Source organism: Mobula birostris, chromosome 8 (genome assembly GCF_030028105.1).
Source record: "Mobula birostris isolate sMobBir1 chromosome 8, sMobBir1.hap1, whole genome shotgun sequence".
In the NCBI taxonomy this organism is placed as follows: Eukaryota; Metazoa; Chordata; class Chondrichthyes; order Myliobatiformes; family Myliobatidae; genus Mobula; species Mobula birostris.
In genome coordinates, this window is record NC_092377.1 from 136,595,196 (window position 1) to 136,614,786 (window position 19,591).

Here is a 19,591-nt window from a genome sequence, read left to right on the forward strand (position 1 = left end):
GTTTTTCTCACAGAATGGTGGGTGTGTGGAATGCACTGCCAGTGACGGTGGTGGAGGCAGGTACAATAGGGTCTTTTAAGAGACTCTTAGATAGGTACATGGAGCTTAGAAAAATAGAGGGCTATGTGGTAGGGAAATTCTAGACAGTTTCTAGAGTAGGGTACATGGTCGGGACAACATAGTGGGCTGAAAGGCCTGTAATGTGCTATAGATTTCTACATTCTAGTCCTATGAAAGATTTCTGACAACATATAAAGGTGGTGCAACACTGGGCTTTTTCTTAGGAAGTAAGGCAGGGCAAGTAATGGAAGTGGTAGTCAGGCAGCATTTTGTCTCTAGTGACCATAATTTTAGTAGTCTTAAAAAAGTACTGGAAAAGGATGGGACAGGTCCACAGGTTTGGGCCGTAAACTGGAGCAGGTTTAATTTCATCGTTACCGATGAACCAAAATGGGTGCCACAGAGGCGTAGCAGGTAGCGCAATGACATTACAGCTCAAGACGTCGGAGTTCAGAGTTCAATTACGATGCCATCTGTATGTCCTCCCCATGGAATGCCTAGGTTTTCTCAGGGTGCTGCGGTTCCCTCCCACAGTCCAAAGGTGTACCGGTTAGTGGGCTAATTGGTCATTGTAAATTGTCTCGTGATTAGGCTCCGGTTAAATTGGGGGTTACTGGGTGGCGTGGCTTGAAGGGCTGGAAGGTCCTCTTCTGTACTATATCTCTAAGTAAAAAGAAATAAAGAACTTCAGAAAAACTCCTCTGCAAGAAGAGTTTTCAGATTATGGAAGTCACTACCACAGGAATTGGTTAAGGTGAAAAGTATAAGGCCTTTTATGAAATCTGGATGAACAAATGAAGGGGTAATGAGTGGAAGGATGAGTTGATGGGGTCGGATGAAGAGGTCTGGGGGAGGTTAAAGCTACAACCTATTAGTGCAAAGGACCAACGTGCACAATTTCATTAGACTGTTTCACTATCACTATCTTTTCAAGTAAAATGGTTATCTGTGAAGCCACATTGTGGTCTATCATAGACATTGGTCACATGAACAGATCCCTGGCACGGTTTAATTGGCACCCATGGCAGAAGAAGGTTACAGCCTCGGTCTGACCATCAGTGTGTCACCACAGTTCTGGATTTATCCTGTGCTCCCCATTCCTTTATTGCTGGCTTCTGTCCTCAGGATTTCTTGCCCAAACCTCTCAGAAGTATAAAAATTGACATTTGCTGCATCATCGTGGTTCAAAATAATCTATAAATAAAGCAAAAGGATTAGCTTTTAAGTTTGTCCAACATTAGCACAAAAATACTTGACACCTCTTCACCCAATAGTTTGATGACATAATTAATCCCATTTCAAATAAATTAGTAACACTCTATTCAAAAAAAAAAGCAAAGGAAGGCTCTTTTGGCAGTAATACACCAATGTCCCACACACACAGCAATTCAATGACTACAATCCCCTGGATTCACTCCACAGCAATAATGATATTTCTACCCAGATTTCCCCAAGTGTTTCACAGACAATTAAATTCTTTCAGAATGTAACGTAACGAATGCAACAAGTCCTAGGAAGGGTAATGGGCCAGCTCGACAGTGGGCTACAAATTCTATTCTGCTGCTCAGCATGTTACGTGGTTGCATTTGACCAGTTACTTCTTAATGTGGTGACACAGCACCTTCAGAATGTGCTCTGGCTCCTTCTACACGTGAACATAGTTACCCTGCAGGTGACAGAATTAGCATGTACCGCGTGTTTTGCCAATATTTGTTTGGAATTCTTCTGCAAACATGTCCTGCACAAGCCGGAATATCTAGTTCCCATCATTATAGAGGCTCATTCATTTCTAGTCTGCTGCTAAGGAGTCCAAAGCATTTACCATTTCCCTTTACTGAGAGACAGATCCACTCTACCTCACCTCACTGCAGAGCTCAGAGCACAATGCCTCCTTCTCCACAAACCTTCTCCCCCTTCACTAAAACTTGACTTCATCAATAGCTTCTTTGCTCATTCCTCACTTGATTCCTTCTTCAAGTTCTCTCTCCCTTACCACTCCTAACTACCCCTCCCCAGGGTTATCCTTCAAGGATTACCCTGCCCCTCACCGTAAGCTAAATACACCTACTGACATAAAATGTGCAAGAACTGTGCTATGTGGATGATACATTGGGCCTCTTCCTTTCCAGCAATATTTAAATATACCTCTTACCATTTTCTCCTCATTGACTGGTGGCTTCCTCAGGATGATACAGAGTGGAGAATAGGATATGTTGATGACTCCGATGATGAGCATTAGCCATTTGATTCCAATTGCTTTGACTACAGCACCTCCAATTGAAGGCCCTGGTTAGTAGACAAAAAGTTATTAATCCTTGGGATGCAATAGTAACAGTCTTCAAGTGAAATTATTCAACAACACCTGTCCTCCAAAGACAATAAATATCAAGGAGTTCTTGTGTTTGAATGGGGATGTTTCTTTAATATTATGAATTCTAGAAAGCTGAAAGATCCCACAGAAGAGACTCTTAGTTAAGGTAGTCTCATAATATGTTGGGAGTTCTAGGGTTTAGACCCAAAGACGAGGCAATTGCTACATATTCCCAAGTAGGATTGCTTGCAGCTTGGAGTTTGCCTGGACCTGCTCATGTTCTTCTTGGAGGTACTTTATAAATTGTTGTGTGATTTATGACTACCATGGTATCTCCTTGGAGAAGGAGTAAATGTACTGAAGTGAGTAGTACTCGTAATTGAGAAATGCAGTTTTTAATTGAAAACATGTTAAAATTACAAACAAAACATTCCTCTTATGCTGGTTTGGCAGGTGGACACTTAAGCAGTCCTTGTGTTGGGTTAGCAAGCATGCCTCGGATATGTGCTACAATTTCAATTGACATCCAAGGCAATACCTCCATTTCAGCCTGAAGTATAAGCAACGTTCCAAGAGGTCAAGGAACAAGTAAAGAGTAACTCCATTGGTCGGGAAAGGGAAACCACAGGAGTGAAGTTTGGGGTGGTGAGGAGGCACGGGGAAACATTTCGGAGAAGTTAACATCATACAGATGTTGATAGCAAGAGTTTATAGACCAAACCAGCTCTTTGAAAAGAGTGAGGACTTGTTTGCAATCCAAGGGAGTAACTTAAATATCTTCATCTTTAACCAACACAGTTGTGATTGGATAAATGGCTTCCTTCTGAGCTGTACTCCCAAGGAAATATAGATTTTTACTCACCAATAGCAAATCCCACACAGAGTGCCACATCAGCGATGGCAAAAATGCTTCCATACACTGAGACATGTCGAATATCCACCAGGTGGCCCATTATGGGAATCATCGAAGAATCGATCATCCCTGCTCATATCAAAAGGTTCTCTCAGAATTAAGGAAACAGAAATATTTTCCAAATCCTAGATCTGATCTGAAGACAGCCCTCTTTGGTTTCACAGTAATGGAAAACCCGTTCAATGGTAAATACAAAGCGGAGGACTTTTGCCTCATAAAACAAACAGCCTTAACCCAACCCTTGTGGGTGGGATGGTGTCAGCCCTTCATCCATGCTCCTCTGTAGACAGTTATTGTTCAGGAGAGGCTTGGAATGGTTTCAACTCTGCACTTCGTACATATCATTGTTGACAGTTGAGCTAGACTGTGCTAGGAATCACATTGAATTAATTTGCTGGACATGTGCTAGGTTTGCTTTTTGAGAAATGTGTCTTTTTTTTTACATCTTTCCTTTACAACACAAGCTGAAACCATAATAGTATTAGTTCACCTTGGAGCCACAAATCATGCCACATACTGGGGTTTGGAGAATAACTGACCCTGCCTCTCATCTGATCCTGGTTACAAATGTATTCATAACTTTTGTTCTACTGACCTATCGAGAAGCCTACTCCGGACCCAGGTGCTATCAGCTCAAAAATGTTCGTGGCAAACGGGATCTAGGATACAGAAAGTACTTGTGTTAGTATCAAGGAAAGGAAGCGCCCAGTAAGAGTTTAAATTTGCATGAAGTATTAAAACTAAATGAAACGAGGATCTTACTAAGATCATGCTGATCCCCAAAATCACCATTCCAGTCAGGGAGCACAACCACCTTTGCATACAGAGAGAAGAATGTAAAGACATATTTACATAAATATCAGCTCATAACAGAAAATATACTATCATTGTCTGAGAATGCAAAATCCGTTCTTGATTGGTCTGCAACCTTCATACATGTATTAATTACATAAAACCATCAGTTTGTATGCCAGTTTAGAAAAAAATCACTGGGATGGTTTTGAATTGAATTAATTGTATATTTGTGTCTGAGACTTCACCAAGACCTATGTGGACGAGTGTGTCCCTTCGAAAACATAGCGCACATGTTGATACGGAAAGCTGTGGCTGAACCAGGAGATTCGTAGTCTGCTGATCTGTGGCATTCAAGACTGATGATCTGGAACTATGCAAATTTCCGGGCACACCCTACAGAAAGCTATTTGAAGAGCGAGAAAACAATTCCAATTGAAGTTCGACGTGGATTCAGGTACACGTCAGCTCTGGTAAGATTTACAGGTCTTTGCTTCCCACCAGATGAAACCTAACATCATAAGTGGCTTGAATTCCTGAAGAAGGGTCTCAGCCTGAAACGTCAACTGCTGCTCTGTTTAACCTGTCCCTCCTTGATTTCTTTCCTGCCTCTCTGTTTTACCCACACCTCTCCATTTTCACTCATTGTTTGTTGTTCCTTTTCACACCTTGTGGCACGTTTTGCCGTTTCTTTAGCATTCTTGTCTTTTTCTAATATGAGGCTGAGTTGCTAGCTCAACACTCAACCCAGCATGGGTGGAAGGCGCGCCAGGAGTGAGCTGGATTCCAACATGGGACCACTCTCCTCGAAGTCCAGTGTGGATACCACGACACCACCAACCAGCATTTCACTCATGTTTGTATAATTTTAACAGCAATTAATGGGGGTACTAGCCTACAAAGTACCCAGGACATCTTTAGGGAGCAGTGTCTCAGAAAGGCAGTGTCCACTATTAAGGACCTCCAGCACCCAGGGCATGCCCTATTCTCACTGTTACCAACAGTTAGGAGGTACAGAAGGCTGAAGACACACACTCAGCGATTCAGGAACAGTTTCTTCCCCTCTGCCATCGGATTCCTAAATGGACATTGAACCCTTGGACACTACCTCACTTTTTAAATATATATTATTTCTATTTTTTGCACGATTTTTAATCCATTCAATATACATATACTATAATTGATCCACGTTTTTATTATTATTTTATTTTGTTTTTTTTTCTTCTATATTATGTATTGTATTGAACTGCTGCTACTAAGCTAACAAACTTGATGACACATGCCGGTGAAAATAAACCTGATTCTGAAATGACAGCTTCAGGTACCACATGCAAAAGTGATCTATCAGTGCACACTAGATTCTAGTGAAATGTAGGAGTAATGCCTTAAAGCAAGCTTGTCCACCTTTCATAGTTCTGTTGGTGATTTGGCAAAATTATCAAGAAGTGACTTAATTTTACATAATGTCGTTCCAGCTTCAGGATGGCTCAATGTGCATCACAAGTATTCAAATACTTGTAGAAGTCCATTCATTTGTAGTCAGGGGTTCCCAACCTGGAGTCCTCAGTAGGGTAAGGTCCATGGCATAAATAAAGTTGGGAATCGTTGCTTGTAGTGAATCTGGCATCTTAATTATAGTAGTTATATTTGGCATTGGACAAGTTATTGCTTGCTAGCTACTATAGTGTAAAAGAATGCCTCCCCCAGTTGGAGAGACTTCTCATGTTGTTCCTACCTGCCCATTTTGTTGGCAAGAACTCCAAAGAGATTAGTGCCCAGCATGTAGGCAATGGTGGTTGGTAGGAAGACCAGACCTGTCAGGAGTAACAAACCTGGGTTAATCTAGACAAGAAAGATGGAGGAAACTGACTGTGCAACTCCAATTGATATGTTACCAAGTCTGCTTTCAGAACAAATATTGTTAACAATCTCATACCCAGATGCAGCTTGGGTGAACACATGGTCTTCATCATCCAGATCGGCAGTGCCTGTTCCATCATAGCAATGGCCATGTTCGAGAAACACAAGGATCCTCGAGAGAAGAAAGCACCATCTTAAACATGAATTTATGCAACTAATTTGGGCTGAAATTATACAAATGCAGAACATTGTAGAAACTAGACTAGTCCCTTCACCTTCTCCTAATATGGGTGCAACAGTTTGTGTGAAAGTGTTTCAGCGCTCATAAACCTGTATTGATTTCGTTCATAGAACCCAAAGAATGGCAGGAATAGTCAACTTTTGAGGAAGTGCTGAACTTCAAAGGATTTTAAACCCCAGATAAAGTGATTTATTTTACCTCTGTGGTATTGTGAGTGAGAATATATTTATGTCCAGCCCCATAGGTCTTCAATCTAACTCTCTGAAAAATATTCATTCTCTTATTTTGCATCTTTTTAAAAATTCATTCTTGGCATTGCTGTCTGAACAGGTGTTTGTTGCTCATCCGTGATCTGCGGTTGCCCTGATATTGGTGGGTTTTCTATCGTGACTTGCTGTTTGTACAAATTAGTGCCTTCCTGGGTCACTATGGAAGATGGTAATTAACAGTGACCCTCATTGGTGTGGGATCATATAGGGGTCAGAATGGGTTTATTATGATTAGTTTCCTTCCTTAAAGAAAGCAATTGCACCAAGTGGGGTTTATAACAATTCAGCAGCTCTTTGGTTTCTGGATTACTTAGTGCAGTGGCATTCTACTCCTTAGGCAGGCCCTCAGGATTGAGAATAATATCATTATGTGCCGTGTCATATGACATCATCATTATGCACCGTGTCATATGACATAGGTGATCATAGTCTGCATAACCATGATTGTTCTTGGCAAATTTTTCTACAGAAGTAGTTTGCCATTGCCTTCTTCTGGGCAGTGACTTTGCAAGACAGGTGACCCCAGCCAACATCAATACCCTTCAGAGATTGTCTGTCTGGCGTCAGTCGTTGCATAACCAGGACCTGCGATATGCACCAGCTGCTCATATGACCATCCGCCACCTGCACCCATAGCTTTATGTGATCCTGATTGGTGGGCTAGGCAGGTGCTACTCCTTGCTCAAGGGTGACCTGCAGGCTAGCGGAGGGAAGGAGCACCTTACACACATCTCCACCCTGCCAGCCAGTGTTGTACCTTCATAATGAGTTTTGTGTGTTCTGAGAAAGCTAACAAGGTAGTGTGGGCTCCACAGAAGGAGCCGACATGGAAGTTGGGGTGTGTAGTTTTTGTGGTTGTTTGCTCCTTTCATAGTTGTGCAGGGTCTCTGCAAGCTCTTGATGCAAGACTATACAGTTCTCATTCCCACCCCCAATGCTCTGTACCCCATCTTGAGCAGTCATGGGTCAGAGATTCCCAGGAGTTAGTGGTATTGTTACATTTCTTCAGAGAGTCTTTGAGAATTTCCTTGAATCTTTTCCTCTATCTACCTGGTAATTTCTTCCTCCAACAGAACTTGGAACAGAGCAAGTCGTCATTGCACTGTCATACTCTTTATTTTTGTTATTTTAAACACTACAGTCTCTGAAAGCTCCATGTACAATGTGTAGGTCTGGTCTGACACACAGGTATAAACAAACGTGCTTCCTTCCGTATGCAAGGACCCTGCTGTTGTTTTTTCAGATTAACATTTGTAACTGAACAGATGTAGCAACACAGTACCTTGGAAACTAGGCTTCCTGTAAATTGATAACCACCCAACAGATGGAAAACTGTAGTATACATTAAAAAAAATCTGATGAAGTTGTAAATGAATCACAGTTGTCTGGTGCATGCACAAAGAAGAGATTGGCTTACCAGCAGCGATCAGAATGTAGGGGTCTCTTAGCAGTGTCAGGAGTGATGAGCCTTTCTGATTCTGTAACCACAGGACAGGAATATCAGTGAGAAAAGCTGCAATGTAAAAGTCCAAGACACAAAACAGAGTGACAATTAGCAGCAATGTTCTGTTTATTTTTTTTACAGCTGCACGGACCAACCATTGCTCTGAGCAGGAGACACTTACATGGCCTGAAAACTGCACAGGACTTTAAATGTTTTTTTTTGTAATATGCATACTATGAATATTTAGAATGAAAATCTAAAAAATCCCATACTTTTGATTTTGTTTATAAATTGAAAGGGTTGTTTTGGTTGCGTAATTTGGTAACTGCATCTACGCAAATTCTCCGGTTAAGATGTTGTTTTAAGTAACAATTTTTTTTACCTTTTTCTAACAATTTTTAAATTAAAAATTCTTATTAGATTATGATTTTTTTTAATTACCGAAAGAGTCAAAGTATAGAATTCCTCACATCAAACAAACACAAACCACAACTCACAACACAAGTAAACTACGTTAGGCAGTCAAATCCACTCATGGGCACAATGGCTAAAATAACATGCTTTGACGAGATGCTGTCGGCATTCAGCGGGCCAATGATTTATTAACAGTGAGCTACCAATTTCCATTCTGTGTTTATTGTTACAATATGTAACAGTGCTGTAACTTGAAACACTGACAATGTAAATACATTGAAGCTCTGAAATGTTTCAAAGCAGAGGTTGTGGTACATTTATTATTTGAAGGATGCCTCAAAACTAACCTGTATAGCATGTACTCTATTCCCTGCACACTTCTCCCATTCCTCTTTCTGAAATCTCTCCCACAGTAAGCTCAAAGAAAATTCCTCCAATTCTAGTTTATTGTGGATTTCTGATTTTCTTCATGTTCCAATTGGTAGATGCCCCATCATCTGTTCAGCTCTGAAATTATGTCACTAAACTGCTGTACAACTCCACTGCTCTCACACTCCTTAATAACCACCTCACTTATCATTCTTGTCAAGAGATTTGAAATCTCTTACTAGCTCTTCTTCCAGTTAGTCCTGACGAAGGGTCTCGGCCTGAAACGTCAACTGTACCTCTTCCTACAGATGCTGCCTGGCCTGCTGCGTTCACCAGCAACTTTGATGTGTGTTGCTTGAGTTTCCAGCATCTGCAGAATTCCTCGTGTTATCATTCTTTTGGTTTCTAGATTAGTGCATGATGGCATTGGACAGAAACTTAATGAGAGGGCGGCATATCCTGGAAGATGACGGTCCTTCATAATGGACAACGCCCCGTTGAGGCATTTCCTTTTGAATACATCTTTGATGGTGGTTGAAGATTTATCACATTTGGATGAAAATTAGGTGAACCTGATAAGTAAGTTTGTGGATATCACTGAAAATGGTGGTGTGGTGCACAGTGAAGCCTAAAACAGGATCTAAATCAATGGGGAAAGTTGACAAAGCAATGGAAGGTGGAAATCAGAGTCATAGGGTCAAAGAGAAGTACAGCAGAGAAACATTCCCCTTCAGCCATCTCGTCCATGCCAAACCATTTAAACTGCCTACTCCCATTGACCTGCACTGGGACCATAGCCCTCCATACCCCTACTATCCATGTACCTATCCAAACTTCTCTTAAACAGTGAACATGAGCTTGCATACACCACTTATGTTGACAGCTCATTCCACACTCTCAAGACCCTCTGAGTGAAGAAGTGTCCCTCATGTTCCCCTTAATCATTTCACCTTTCACCCTTAACCCATGACATCTGGTTGGAGTCTGACCCAACCTCAGTGGAAAAAGCCTGCTTGTATTTACCCTATTTATACCCCTCATAATTTTGTACAGCTCTATCAAATCTCCTCTCAATCTTCTACATTCCAAGGAATAAAGTCCTAAACTATTAAATCTTTCATTATGACTCATGTCCTACAGTCCTGGCAACATCCTTTAATTTTTTCTCTGCACTCTTTCAATCTTATTTTCATCTTTCCTGTAGGTAGGTGACCAAAACTGCACACAATACTCCAAATTAGGCATCACCAATGTCTTATACAACTTCAACATAACATCCCATCTCCTGTACTCAATACATTGATTTACGAAGGCTAATGTGCCAAAAGCTTTCATTACAACCTTATCAACCTGTGAAGCCACTTCCAATGAATTATGGATCTGTATTCCCAGATCCCCTTGTTCTACAGCACTCTCCAGTGCCTTTACATTCACTGTGTAAAATCTACTCTGGCTGGTCCTCCCAAAGTGCAACAGCTCACATTTGTCTGCATTAAATTCCATCTGCCATTTTTCAGCCCATTTTTCCAGCAGGTCCAGATTCCACTGCAAGCTCTGAAGGTCTTTCTAGTTAACCACATTATCATCCAGATCATTGATATAGATGACAAACATCAACAAACCCAGCAGTGATCCCTGCAGCAGACCACTAGTCACAGGCCTCCAGTTAGAGAGGCAACTATCTACAACCACTCTCTGGCTTCTCCCACAAAGCCAATGTCTAATCTAATTTACTACATCTTGAATACAGAGCAACAGCAGCCTTTTGACCCACTTCCCAGACAGAAACTTGTCAAGTGCCTTGCTAAAGTCCATGTAGACAACATCCCCTGCCTTGCCTTCATCAACTTTTCTGGGAACTTCCTTGAAAGTCTACAAGATTGGTTAGACATGACCTACCAAACAAGAAGCCAAAGCTGTCTATCTCTAATCAGACCATGTCAATCCACATACTCATATATCCAGTCCTTTAGAACACCTACCAATAACATTCCCACTACTGATGTCAGGTGAACTGGCGTATAATTTCCTGGTGTATTTTTAGAACCATTTTTAAACAGTGGAACAACGTTGACTATCCTCCAATCCTCCGGTATCTCTCCTGTTGCTAAGGATGATTTAACTATCTCTGCTAGGCCTCCTGCAATTTCTGCACTTGCCTCCCGCATGGTCTGAGGAAACACCGTATTTACCCTAATCTCCCTTAAAACAGCAAACACCTCCTCTTCTGTAATCTGTACAGGCTGCATGAAGTTGATGCTGCTTTGCCTCACTTCTGTAGACTGTGTCCATCTCCTGAGTAAATACAGATGCAAAAAATTAAGACCCCCCCATCTCTTTTGTCTCCATACATAGATTACCACTTTGATCTTCCAGAGTACCAATTTTGTCCCTTGCAATCCTTCTGCTCTTAACATACCTGTAGAATCATTTATGATTCTCCTTCACCTTGTCTGCTACAGCAACCTCATGCCTTCTTTTAGCTTTCCTAATTTCTTTCTTAAATGTTCTCTTACATTTCCTATCCTTCAAACTACTCGCCTAAACCTGCTATGCACCTTGGCAAGCACATACACACTTTGCGCTCTCAAAATTTCACTTTTGAAGGCTTTCCCACTTACTAAATACACCTTTGCCAGAAAACAGCCTGTCCCAATCCACACTTGCCAGATCCTAAACCAGGGAAGGGCATGTACTGTGAATGACAGTGTCACAACCACGGATTCCGCAGCACAGCAGATACAGCAATTGTGCTCGTGAATATGCACGTGTTAGCTAATTATTATTTCATTGTGATAGTATTTAACTCCATTCATTCCGTTGTAGTATTTGTCGAGACTTGGACACAGCAACGCTTCGCTGCCTGCTTGCATTCCGCCTTGCCTGAGAAATTGGACTGTCGAGTCAACTGACTCTGAAGACTAGCGGTATTCGTTTAATTCTTAGTTGTTCTTTTCAGCCGTAGTGTAGGCTTCATTTTCCATTTGAGAGTTTTAATTAACGGCCCTGTTTGGCCTAGCATTTATTGTTTATTTCCCCTTTAACACTGTTCGCATTAAAGTCTGTGATCTATCGACCGGCTTCAGTGTTTCTCATTCCGCACTTGGGCCATATCCGAACCTGGTGACAGACAGGGCCCTGGGAGTGTTGTATGACAGAGAACTAGGTGTACAAGTACATAGTTTCCAGAAAGCAGTGACAAATAGTACTGTGCAAAAGTCTTGGACACATATACAGTGCCTATAAAAGTTATTCACCACCCCCCCCAGAAGTTTTCATGTTTTATTGTTTTACAACATTGAATCACAGTGTATTTAATTTTGCTTTTTTAACACTGATCAACAAAAAAAGACTTTTGTGTCAAAGTGAATACTTTTTATAGGCACTGTATATAGCTAGGGTGCCTCAGACTTTTGCATGGTACTGTATTTATCAAGTAGGGAGCAAGTTTCTAAATTTGGCAGGAACAACGGATGTAGGGAATGGGGAGGGTGGAGGGGTGTGGGACAGGTGGCAGAGAAGGAGTGCCAGGAATGGGGGTGGCACAGGTCCAGACATCCAGCCCTGAGAGACAAGACAAGGTTATTTGATTCCAAACATTTGGGTTATTGATTATTACAGAATGTCTCTCTGGTGCTTCCCAATCCCTCCTCTCTCCTTTCCCCCTTTTCCCTGTCTACTTCCCACTCTCAGTCCACAATAGAGACCCACATCTCCATATCCGAATCAGGATTTTCATCACTCATGTCTCATGAACTTTGGTTTTTGTTTGCAGCAGGCACACAGTGCAAAAAATAAAATTACTAAAGTACTGTGCAAATGTCTTGGGCACCCTAGCTACATATATGTGCCCAAGACTAATGCACAGTGGATAGACAGGGTGGTGAAGGAGGATATGACATACTTGACATCGCCAGATGTACAACATTTGGGAAGTCGTGTTACAACTGCACAGAACATTGATGAGACCGCACCTGAAATATTGTGCAGTTATGATCTCCATGCTCTCGGAGGGATGTAACCATGCTTGAGAGGCTGCAGTCAAGAAGCACAATGATGTCGCTGGGACTGGTGGGCTTGAGTTATAAGGACTGACTGGATAGGCTGGGACTGTTTTCCCTGGAGAGAGGGAGGCTGGGGACGTGTGACTTATAAAGGTTTATAAAACAATGTGGAGATTAGATAAAATGGATTACCACAGTTTTTATTCCAGGATAGCAGAATCTAAAACCAGAAGCCACAGGTTTAAAGTAAGGGGAAAGGTTTAAAGGTTCCTGACTGTAGTGTAGTTAATATTTTTGCAATATTTGAATAATATTGTAAATAGATTGTATGATTCAGCAATCTTTGTTTGTTTACATAATTCATTACAGGTTAAATGTAAGAAGTATGTAAATGGCATACGTCGTTACGCCACCATGTCAGATGTGCATGCCTCGTTAAGGAAAAAAGTAGTAAAACAGAACGCGGGCTGCCATGCTTTTCTTTCATTTAGGTTGTGGAGTTACAAAACATAACAGTGGCAATGAGGAAATTGTAAAACAAACCTGAGATGACTACCTACCTGATTGAGCACAGCAAAACAATCAAATTTTAAAAAAAGCATAGCACAAGTTTTTCCGAACGGGAATAGAGATGTTTGAGTTTAAAAAAAAAGGCAAATCACTAGATAAAATTCACGGGTTCATAAACACTGAGTATCAGGTGATAATAATAATAATACATATATAAAAAGCAGAAATGGCGGCTACATCGGAAAGATAGATGTATTCCATTGCACACAGATAACTGGGTGTTGTATACTGAATAAATTGAGCAGTATTTTACAATAAATGGAATAGTCTATGTGAAAGGAATGCCAGTTTTGCTGAGTGCCTTTGATTGAAGAGCAGACAGTTTGCTTAGAACTTTGACTGCTCCAAGTAAATCAGCCAAAATGAGCTTTGCTGATATCGTGAATGTAATGCAGGAACATTTAGAACCAAGGCCACTGTTGACTGCAGTATACTTTATGTTTCAAGAGTGGAATCAAAAGGCAGGGGAGTCCATTTAAGCTCACATGGCTGAATTGAAGAAATAGTCTGGGCTTATTGATGCACCAGAGATTGTTTAGTTTGTGGAAACTTACAAGAAAGCATTCAACAATGGCTCCTAATGGAAGCCCAGCTTATAATCAAAAGAGCAGCTGAAATTACTATATCAATGGAAACTGCAGCCAGAGACACAATTGAGGAATGAAAGTGAGCGTGAACAAAATTGCAACATTGAAACAGAAACCTACCTGGCCAAACAAATTGTGTTGCTGTTGTGGCAGGGGTTCCCATATACCAGACCAATGCAGATTTAAAGGCAAAACTTCCAGAAAAGGTTACAAGCTAGGACATTTACTAAAAGCAGGTTGGACAGACAAAAATAAATAGACCACAGAGCAAAGAGAAAAAGATAAAAAGTCAAGTTGTAGTTTCAGAAAGAGCGCTAATCTGTATGCTGTTAATGAAAATTCTGATAATGGGGAGAGTGACACAGAACTGAGTAGCCTTGAGATTTATATTGTGAAAATTAACAGGAAACAAAGGAATATGGCTTACACCAGAAGTGAACAGTAAATTAATCAAAATGGAATTGGACACTGACTCAGCAGCTTCAGTCATTCCACAACATGAGTTTGAATGTCATTTCAAAGATACTGAACTGAAGCCAGTAGGTATCCAACTAAAATCTTATACTGGAGAAAAATAACTCCTGTGGGAATTACATTTTTAACAGTGAACTACAACTACGAGAAGAGACCTATGTGAGGATGGTTATAACCCAAGTGCTGGAGCGTCTGAGACTAGAATCAAGACATAATATGAGATTGAAATGAAGACAGGGTTCTAACGCTGGATGAGAATCCAAAGTTGAGCTAATGATTAAGCAGTGAAACTCAGTTCAGGTGCTCTGAAATATTAAAATCCCGGCGCCTAAACTTGGCCGCCAATTGGAGGGGGGGGGGGGTCTAAATTTTTAAAGGAACCTTGCCAACTATCCATATTCCGGACAGTTAGAGCAGCTAAACCCTGGAGGCTGGCTTGGGCGAGTGTGTGTCATAACAACAACGACCATCAAGTCACTTTGGGCTTGGACGTGATAAAAAACAGGGGGACCAGCATTGTGGGGCTGTCAATGGCTGAGACAAAGGCAACTTGATTACTTTGGTTCTGTCTTCACTAAGGAGGACATAAATAATCTTCTGGAAATAGTAGGGGACAGAGGGTCCAGTGAGATGGAGGAACTGAGGGAAATACATATTAGTAGGGAAGTGGTGTTAGGTAAATTGAAGGGATTAAAGGCAGATAAATCCCCGGGGCCAGATGGTCTGCATCCCAGAGTGCTTAAGGAAGTAGCCCAAGAAATAGTGGATGCATTAGTGATAATTTTTCAAAACTCTTTAGATTCTGGACTAGTTCCTGAGGATTGGAGGGTGGCTAATGTAACCCCACTTTTTAAAAAAGGAGAGAGAGAGAAACCAGGGAATTATAGACCGGTAAGCCTGACATCGGTGGTGGGGAAACTGCTAGAGTCAGTTATCAAAGATGTGATAACAGCACATTTGGAAAGCGGTGAGATCATCGGACAAAGTCAGCATGGATTTGTGAAAGGAAAATCATGTCTGACGAATCTCATAGAATTTTTTGAGGATGTAACTAGTAGAGTGGATAGGGGAGAACCAGTGGATGTGGTATATTTGGATTTTCAAAAGGCTTTTGACAAGGTCCCACACAGGAGATTAGTGTGCAAACTTAAAGCACACGGTATTGGGGGCAAGGTATTGATATGGATAGAGAATAGGTTGGCAGACAGGAAGCAAAGAGTGGGAATAAACGGGACCTTTTCAGAATGGCAGGCAGTGACTAGTGGGGTACCGCAAGGCTCAGTGCTGGGACCCCAGTTGTTTACAATATATATTAATGACTTGGATGAGGGAATTAAATGCAGCATCTCCAAGTTTGTGGATGACACGAAGCTGGGCAGCAGTGTTAGCTGTGAGGAGGATGCTAAGAGGATGCAGGGTGACTTGGATAGGTTAGGTGAGTGGGCAAATTCATGGCAGATGCAATTTAATGTGGATAAATGTGAGGTTATCCACTTTGGTGGCAAAAAGAGGAAAACAGATTATTATCTGAATGGTGGCCGATTAGGAAAAGGGGAGGTGCAACGAGACCTGGGTGTCATTATACACCCCAGTCATTGAAAGTGGGCATGCAGGTACAGCAGGCGGTGAAAAAGGCGAATGGCATGCTGGCATTCATAGCAAGAGGATTCGAGTACAGGAGCAGGGAGGTACTATTGCAGTTGTACAAGGCCTTGGTGAGACCACAGCTGGAGTATTGTGTGCAGTTTTGGTCCCCTAATCTGAGGAAAGACATCCTTGCCATAGAGGGAGTACAAAAAAGGTTCACCAGATTGATTCCTGGGATGGCAGAACTTTCATATGATGAAAGACTGGATCAACTGGGCTTATACTTGTTGGAATTTAGAAGATTGAGGGGGGATCTTATTGAAACATATAAAATCCTAAAGGGATTGGACAGGCTAGATGCAGGAAGATTGTTCCCAATGATGGGGAAGTCCAGAACGAGGGGTCACGGTTTGAGGATAAAGGGGAAGCCTTTTAGGACCGAGATTAGGAAAAACTTCTTTGCACAGAGAGTGGTGAATCTGTGGAATTCTCTGCCACAGGAAACAGTTGAGGCCAGTTCATTGGCTATATTTAAGAGGGAGTTAGATATGGCCCTTGTGGCTAAAGGGATCAGGGGGTATGGGGGGAAGGCTGGTGCAGGGTTCTGAGTTGGATGATCAGCCATGATCATACTGAATTGCGGTGCAGGCTCGAAGGGCCGAATGGCCTACTCCTGCAACTATTTTCTATGTTTTTTTCTATCCATCCACCATTTTCATGCAATAAAGTCAACTGAAAGCAAATTAAGGCAGTGTTCAAGGATGGCATTGGAAAATTCAAACATGTCAAGGGTAAAATAGTGTACAATTAAAATGCCACACCGAAGTTTTACAAGGCCTGCCTGGTTGTTATACCATCTGTGATAAAGTAGCCAGTGAGCTAGTTTGCATGGAGCCTGAAGGGATTCTTTCCAAGTTTGCATGGAGCCCATGGGCAACGGCAGTGTTCCCAGTAGCCAAGAAGAATGGGTTTGTCAGGATCTGTGGTGATTTTAAGGTCACCACCAACTCAGTACTGAAAGTAGATCAAAGCCTTCTGCCAGGATAGAGGTTATCTTTGCATATCTTTTTGGAGAAGCATCTGCAGAAAACAATGACCAGGTGCTCAAGACTGCCTAAGCACTCAGTGTTACCTGGGTGACATCAATGCGTCAGTGGAGATGACAAGAAACATCTAAAAAAATCTCAAAACAGCGTTAAAAAGATCAGAGGTTCAGAGCACAATGCAACAAGGGTAAATTCTTTAAACCAAGCATCACTTACAGTGGTCACACCATTGACACGCAAGTTTTACACAAGCGTGATGAGAATATTCAGCAGTGGTGGATGCCCCAAGGCCAAAGGATGTATCACAGCTGTGGTCTTTTTTTAGGATTTCTCAATTACTAAACAGGTTCCTGCTAAACCTATACTCCAGCCCTTGAATTCATTACTCCCGGCAGGGAAACAAAACAGTGTGAGATGGCTTTTCGAAAGGCAAACAAAATGGTGATGGCATCTACACATTATGATCCACATCGTCCAGTGAAGCTTGCCTGTGATGCCTCACCTTATGGTATAGGTGCAGTTATGTCACGTTATGAGTGACGGTAGCAAACACCACATAGAATTTGCAGCACATTCTCTTACCGCTGTAGAGAAAAAATTTGCATAGGTTGACAGAGTGGCCTTGAGTCTGGTTTGGGGAGTAAAACGTTTCACCCAGTACCTGTTTGGGGGAGAGTTTACCCTCATTACTGATCATCAACCACTAGTGTCCATTTCCAATCCACAGAAGGGTGCAGCAGCACAAATACATTTATGGGCTCTGTTTCTTGGAGGACACAATTACAAGATTGAATTCTAGAAGAGAACTAATCATAGAAATGCTGATGGATTATTCTGTATACCCTCGGAAAAGGGAATACCTGAAACATTTTCAAATCAGGACTCTCCTCTTGAAGCATTTTCCCTAATGCAAGTTGAATGCCTGCCTAAAGGGAAACCTGAAAAGACCCCATCGTGTCTCAGGTCTACACGGCCACCCAAAATAGCTGGAACGTGCAACAGAAATCCCATTTCCCCCATTTTTACTGGTGTCGGGATGAACTTGCCCTTGACAGAGGTTGCCTTATGAGGGGATTTTCACCGGGATCAATAAAGTATGACTATGATTGAGAGTTTTTGTACCACCCACGCTGAGAGCTGAAGTGTTGGAAAAGTGACATGCCAGTCATCTAGGCATGGTCAAAATTAAAACATTGGTGCAAAGCTTTGTCTGGTGGCCTGGGGATAGCTCACAGATCACGTAGCCTGCTATGCACTGTTTAGGATACCAGCATGCCCAAAAGGTGCCAATGACAGCACCTCTCCACCCTTGGGAATGGCCTGCATTGCCCTGGCAGAGGAGTCCTGGGCACAAATTTCTTGGTAGTGGATACAGCTGCAAAGTGGCCAGAAGTGTTCCCAATAGCCTCCACTACAGCCTCACACACTGTTATGTGTTGAGAAGTCTCTTCTTAAGGACTGGTGTTCCAGAACCTTTAGTCACTGACAATGGACCACAGTTTGGTGCGGAACAGTTTCAGTCATTCCTGAAAATGAATGAAATAAGGCACATTATATCTGCACCGTACCACCCAGCTACAAATAACTTGCTGGAAAGGTTTGTCCAGATTCTGAATAACGCACGGTGAGAAATGCCGGCAGAACACACTACATTCACTAACACTGAATCAGAAGTTCGCCAACTTCCTCCTTGCAGCACACTCCACAACCAACAACTCACCAGCCATGTTGTTCCTGGGTCGCCCCTGTACTGACGCTTGGATCCCCTCAAACCCAAGCTCAGAAGGAGCATGCAGGACAAACAGCTGAGACTAATTGGGGGCTCCTCAAACAGGGAGGTTCTATATATCACTCCTGGAAAAGCAGTGCTGGCGACAGACTACAGAGGTGATCAAATGTCAGTACTCAGAAAGATTAAGGACACAACTGGACCACTCTCCACACAGAGGGGATTGAGTCCCATGTCATCTGGAGACGAAACATCGATCGGCTGAGACAAACAAAGTCAATTGTTAGAGGAAAAAAAGGCGTCCAAAGCTGTTAGAACCACTTCCTGCAGTTGCAGATTCGACTCCTACAACCACCACGGAGGAGACTTCAGAACCTGAAACTGATTCACAGCCACAAGTCTCACCTGCTGAGCAGAGTGGCCCCCTTGTCAGCAAAGACGTTATTCCATTTAATCCTCCATAGCGGGATCAAATCTTAAGGCCTTGAAGGGCCAATTTAAAATTTGCTATGCTGTGGATGTCCATATAGTGATTGTATTATATAGCATGCTGAGTATAATACATAGTATACACATACACACACATATATACATATATATAATAACTAGAGAGCAATATGTTACATTTTTGTTTTGAGATACATTCTATTTTGAACTGGAGTTTATAGCTAAGCAGGGAGGAATGTTGTGTAATTAATATTTCAGCAATATTGAGTAATATTGTAAATATATTGTTTGATTAAGTGATCTTTGTTTACATTATTTATTACAGGTTATATATAAAAGTACGTGAATGGCCTACGTCACTACGGCACCAGTCACATATGCGCGCCTCACCAAGTTAAAAGAAAGTAAAACAGATTACACACGTTTCCCCGGGTTCCCGTACTTTTCTTTCAATTAGTTTTTGGAGTTACAAAA

At 41.9% G+C, this 19,591-nt stretch overlaps 1 protein-coding gene across 1 annotated transcript in view; it reads right to left on the bottom strand.

Annotated features, from left to right (window-relative positions):
* Positions 1-1,140: 1,140 nt before the first annotated feature.
* The window catches only part of LOC140202067 (synaptic vesicular amine transporter-like), a 51,181-nt gene continuing 32,730 nt past the window's right edge, over positions 1,141-19,591 (bottom strand). The window contains exons 8-15 of the mRNA XM_072266926.1: positions 7,864-7,924; positions 6,013-6,108; positions 5,812-5,890; positions 4,047-4,098; positions 3,880-3,943; positions 3,234-3,353; positions 2,213-2,346; positions 1,141-1,254 (exon numbers count right to left, since the gene is read on the bottom strand). Of these exons, the coding sequence (XP_072123027.1) occupies positions 1,141-1,254; positions 2,213-2,346; positions 3,234-3,353; positions 3,880-3,943; positions 4,047-4,098; positions 5,812-5,890; positions 6,013-6,108; positions 7,864-7,924 (720 nt within the window). The remainder of the gene's footprint in view (positions 1,255-2,212; positions 2,347-3,233; positions 3,354-3,879; positions 3,944-4,046; positions 4,099-5,811; positions 5,891-6,012; positions 6,109-7,863; positions 7,925-19,591) is intronic.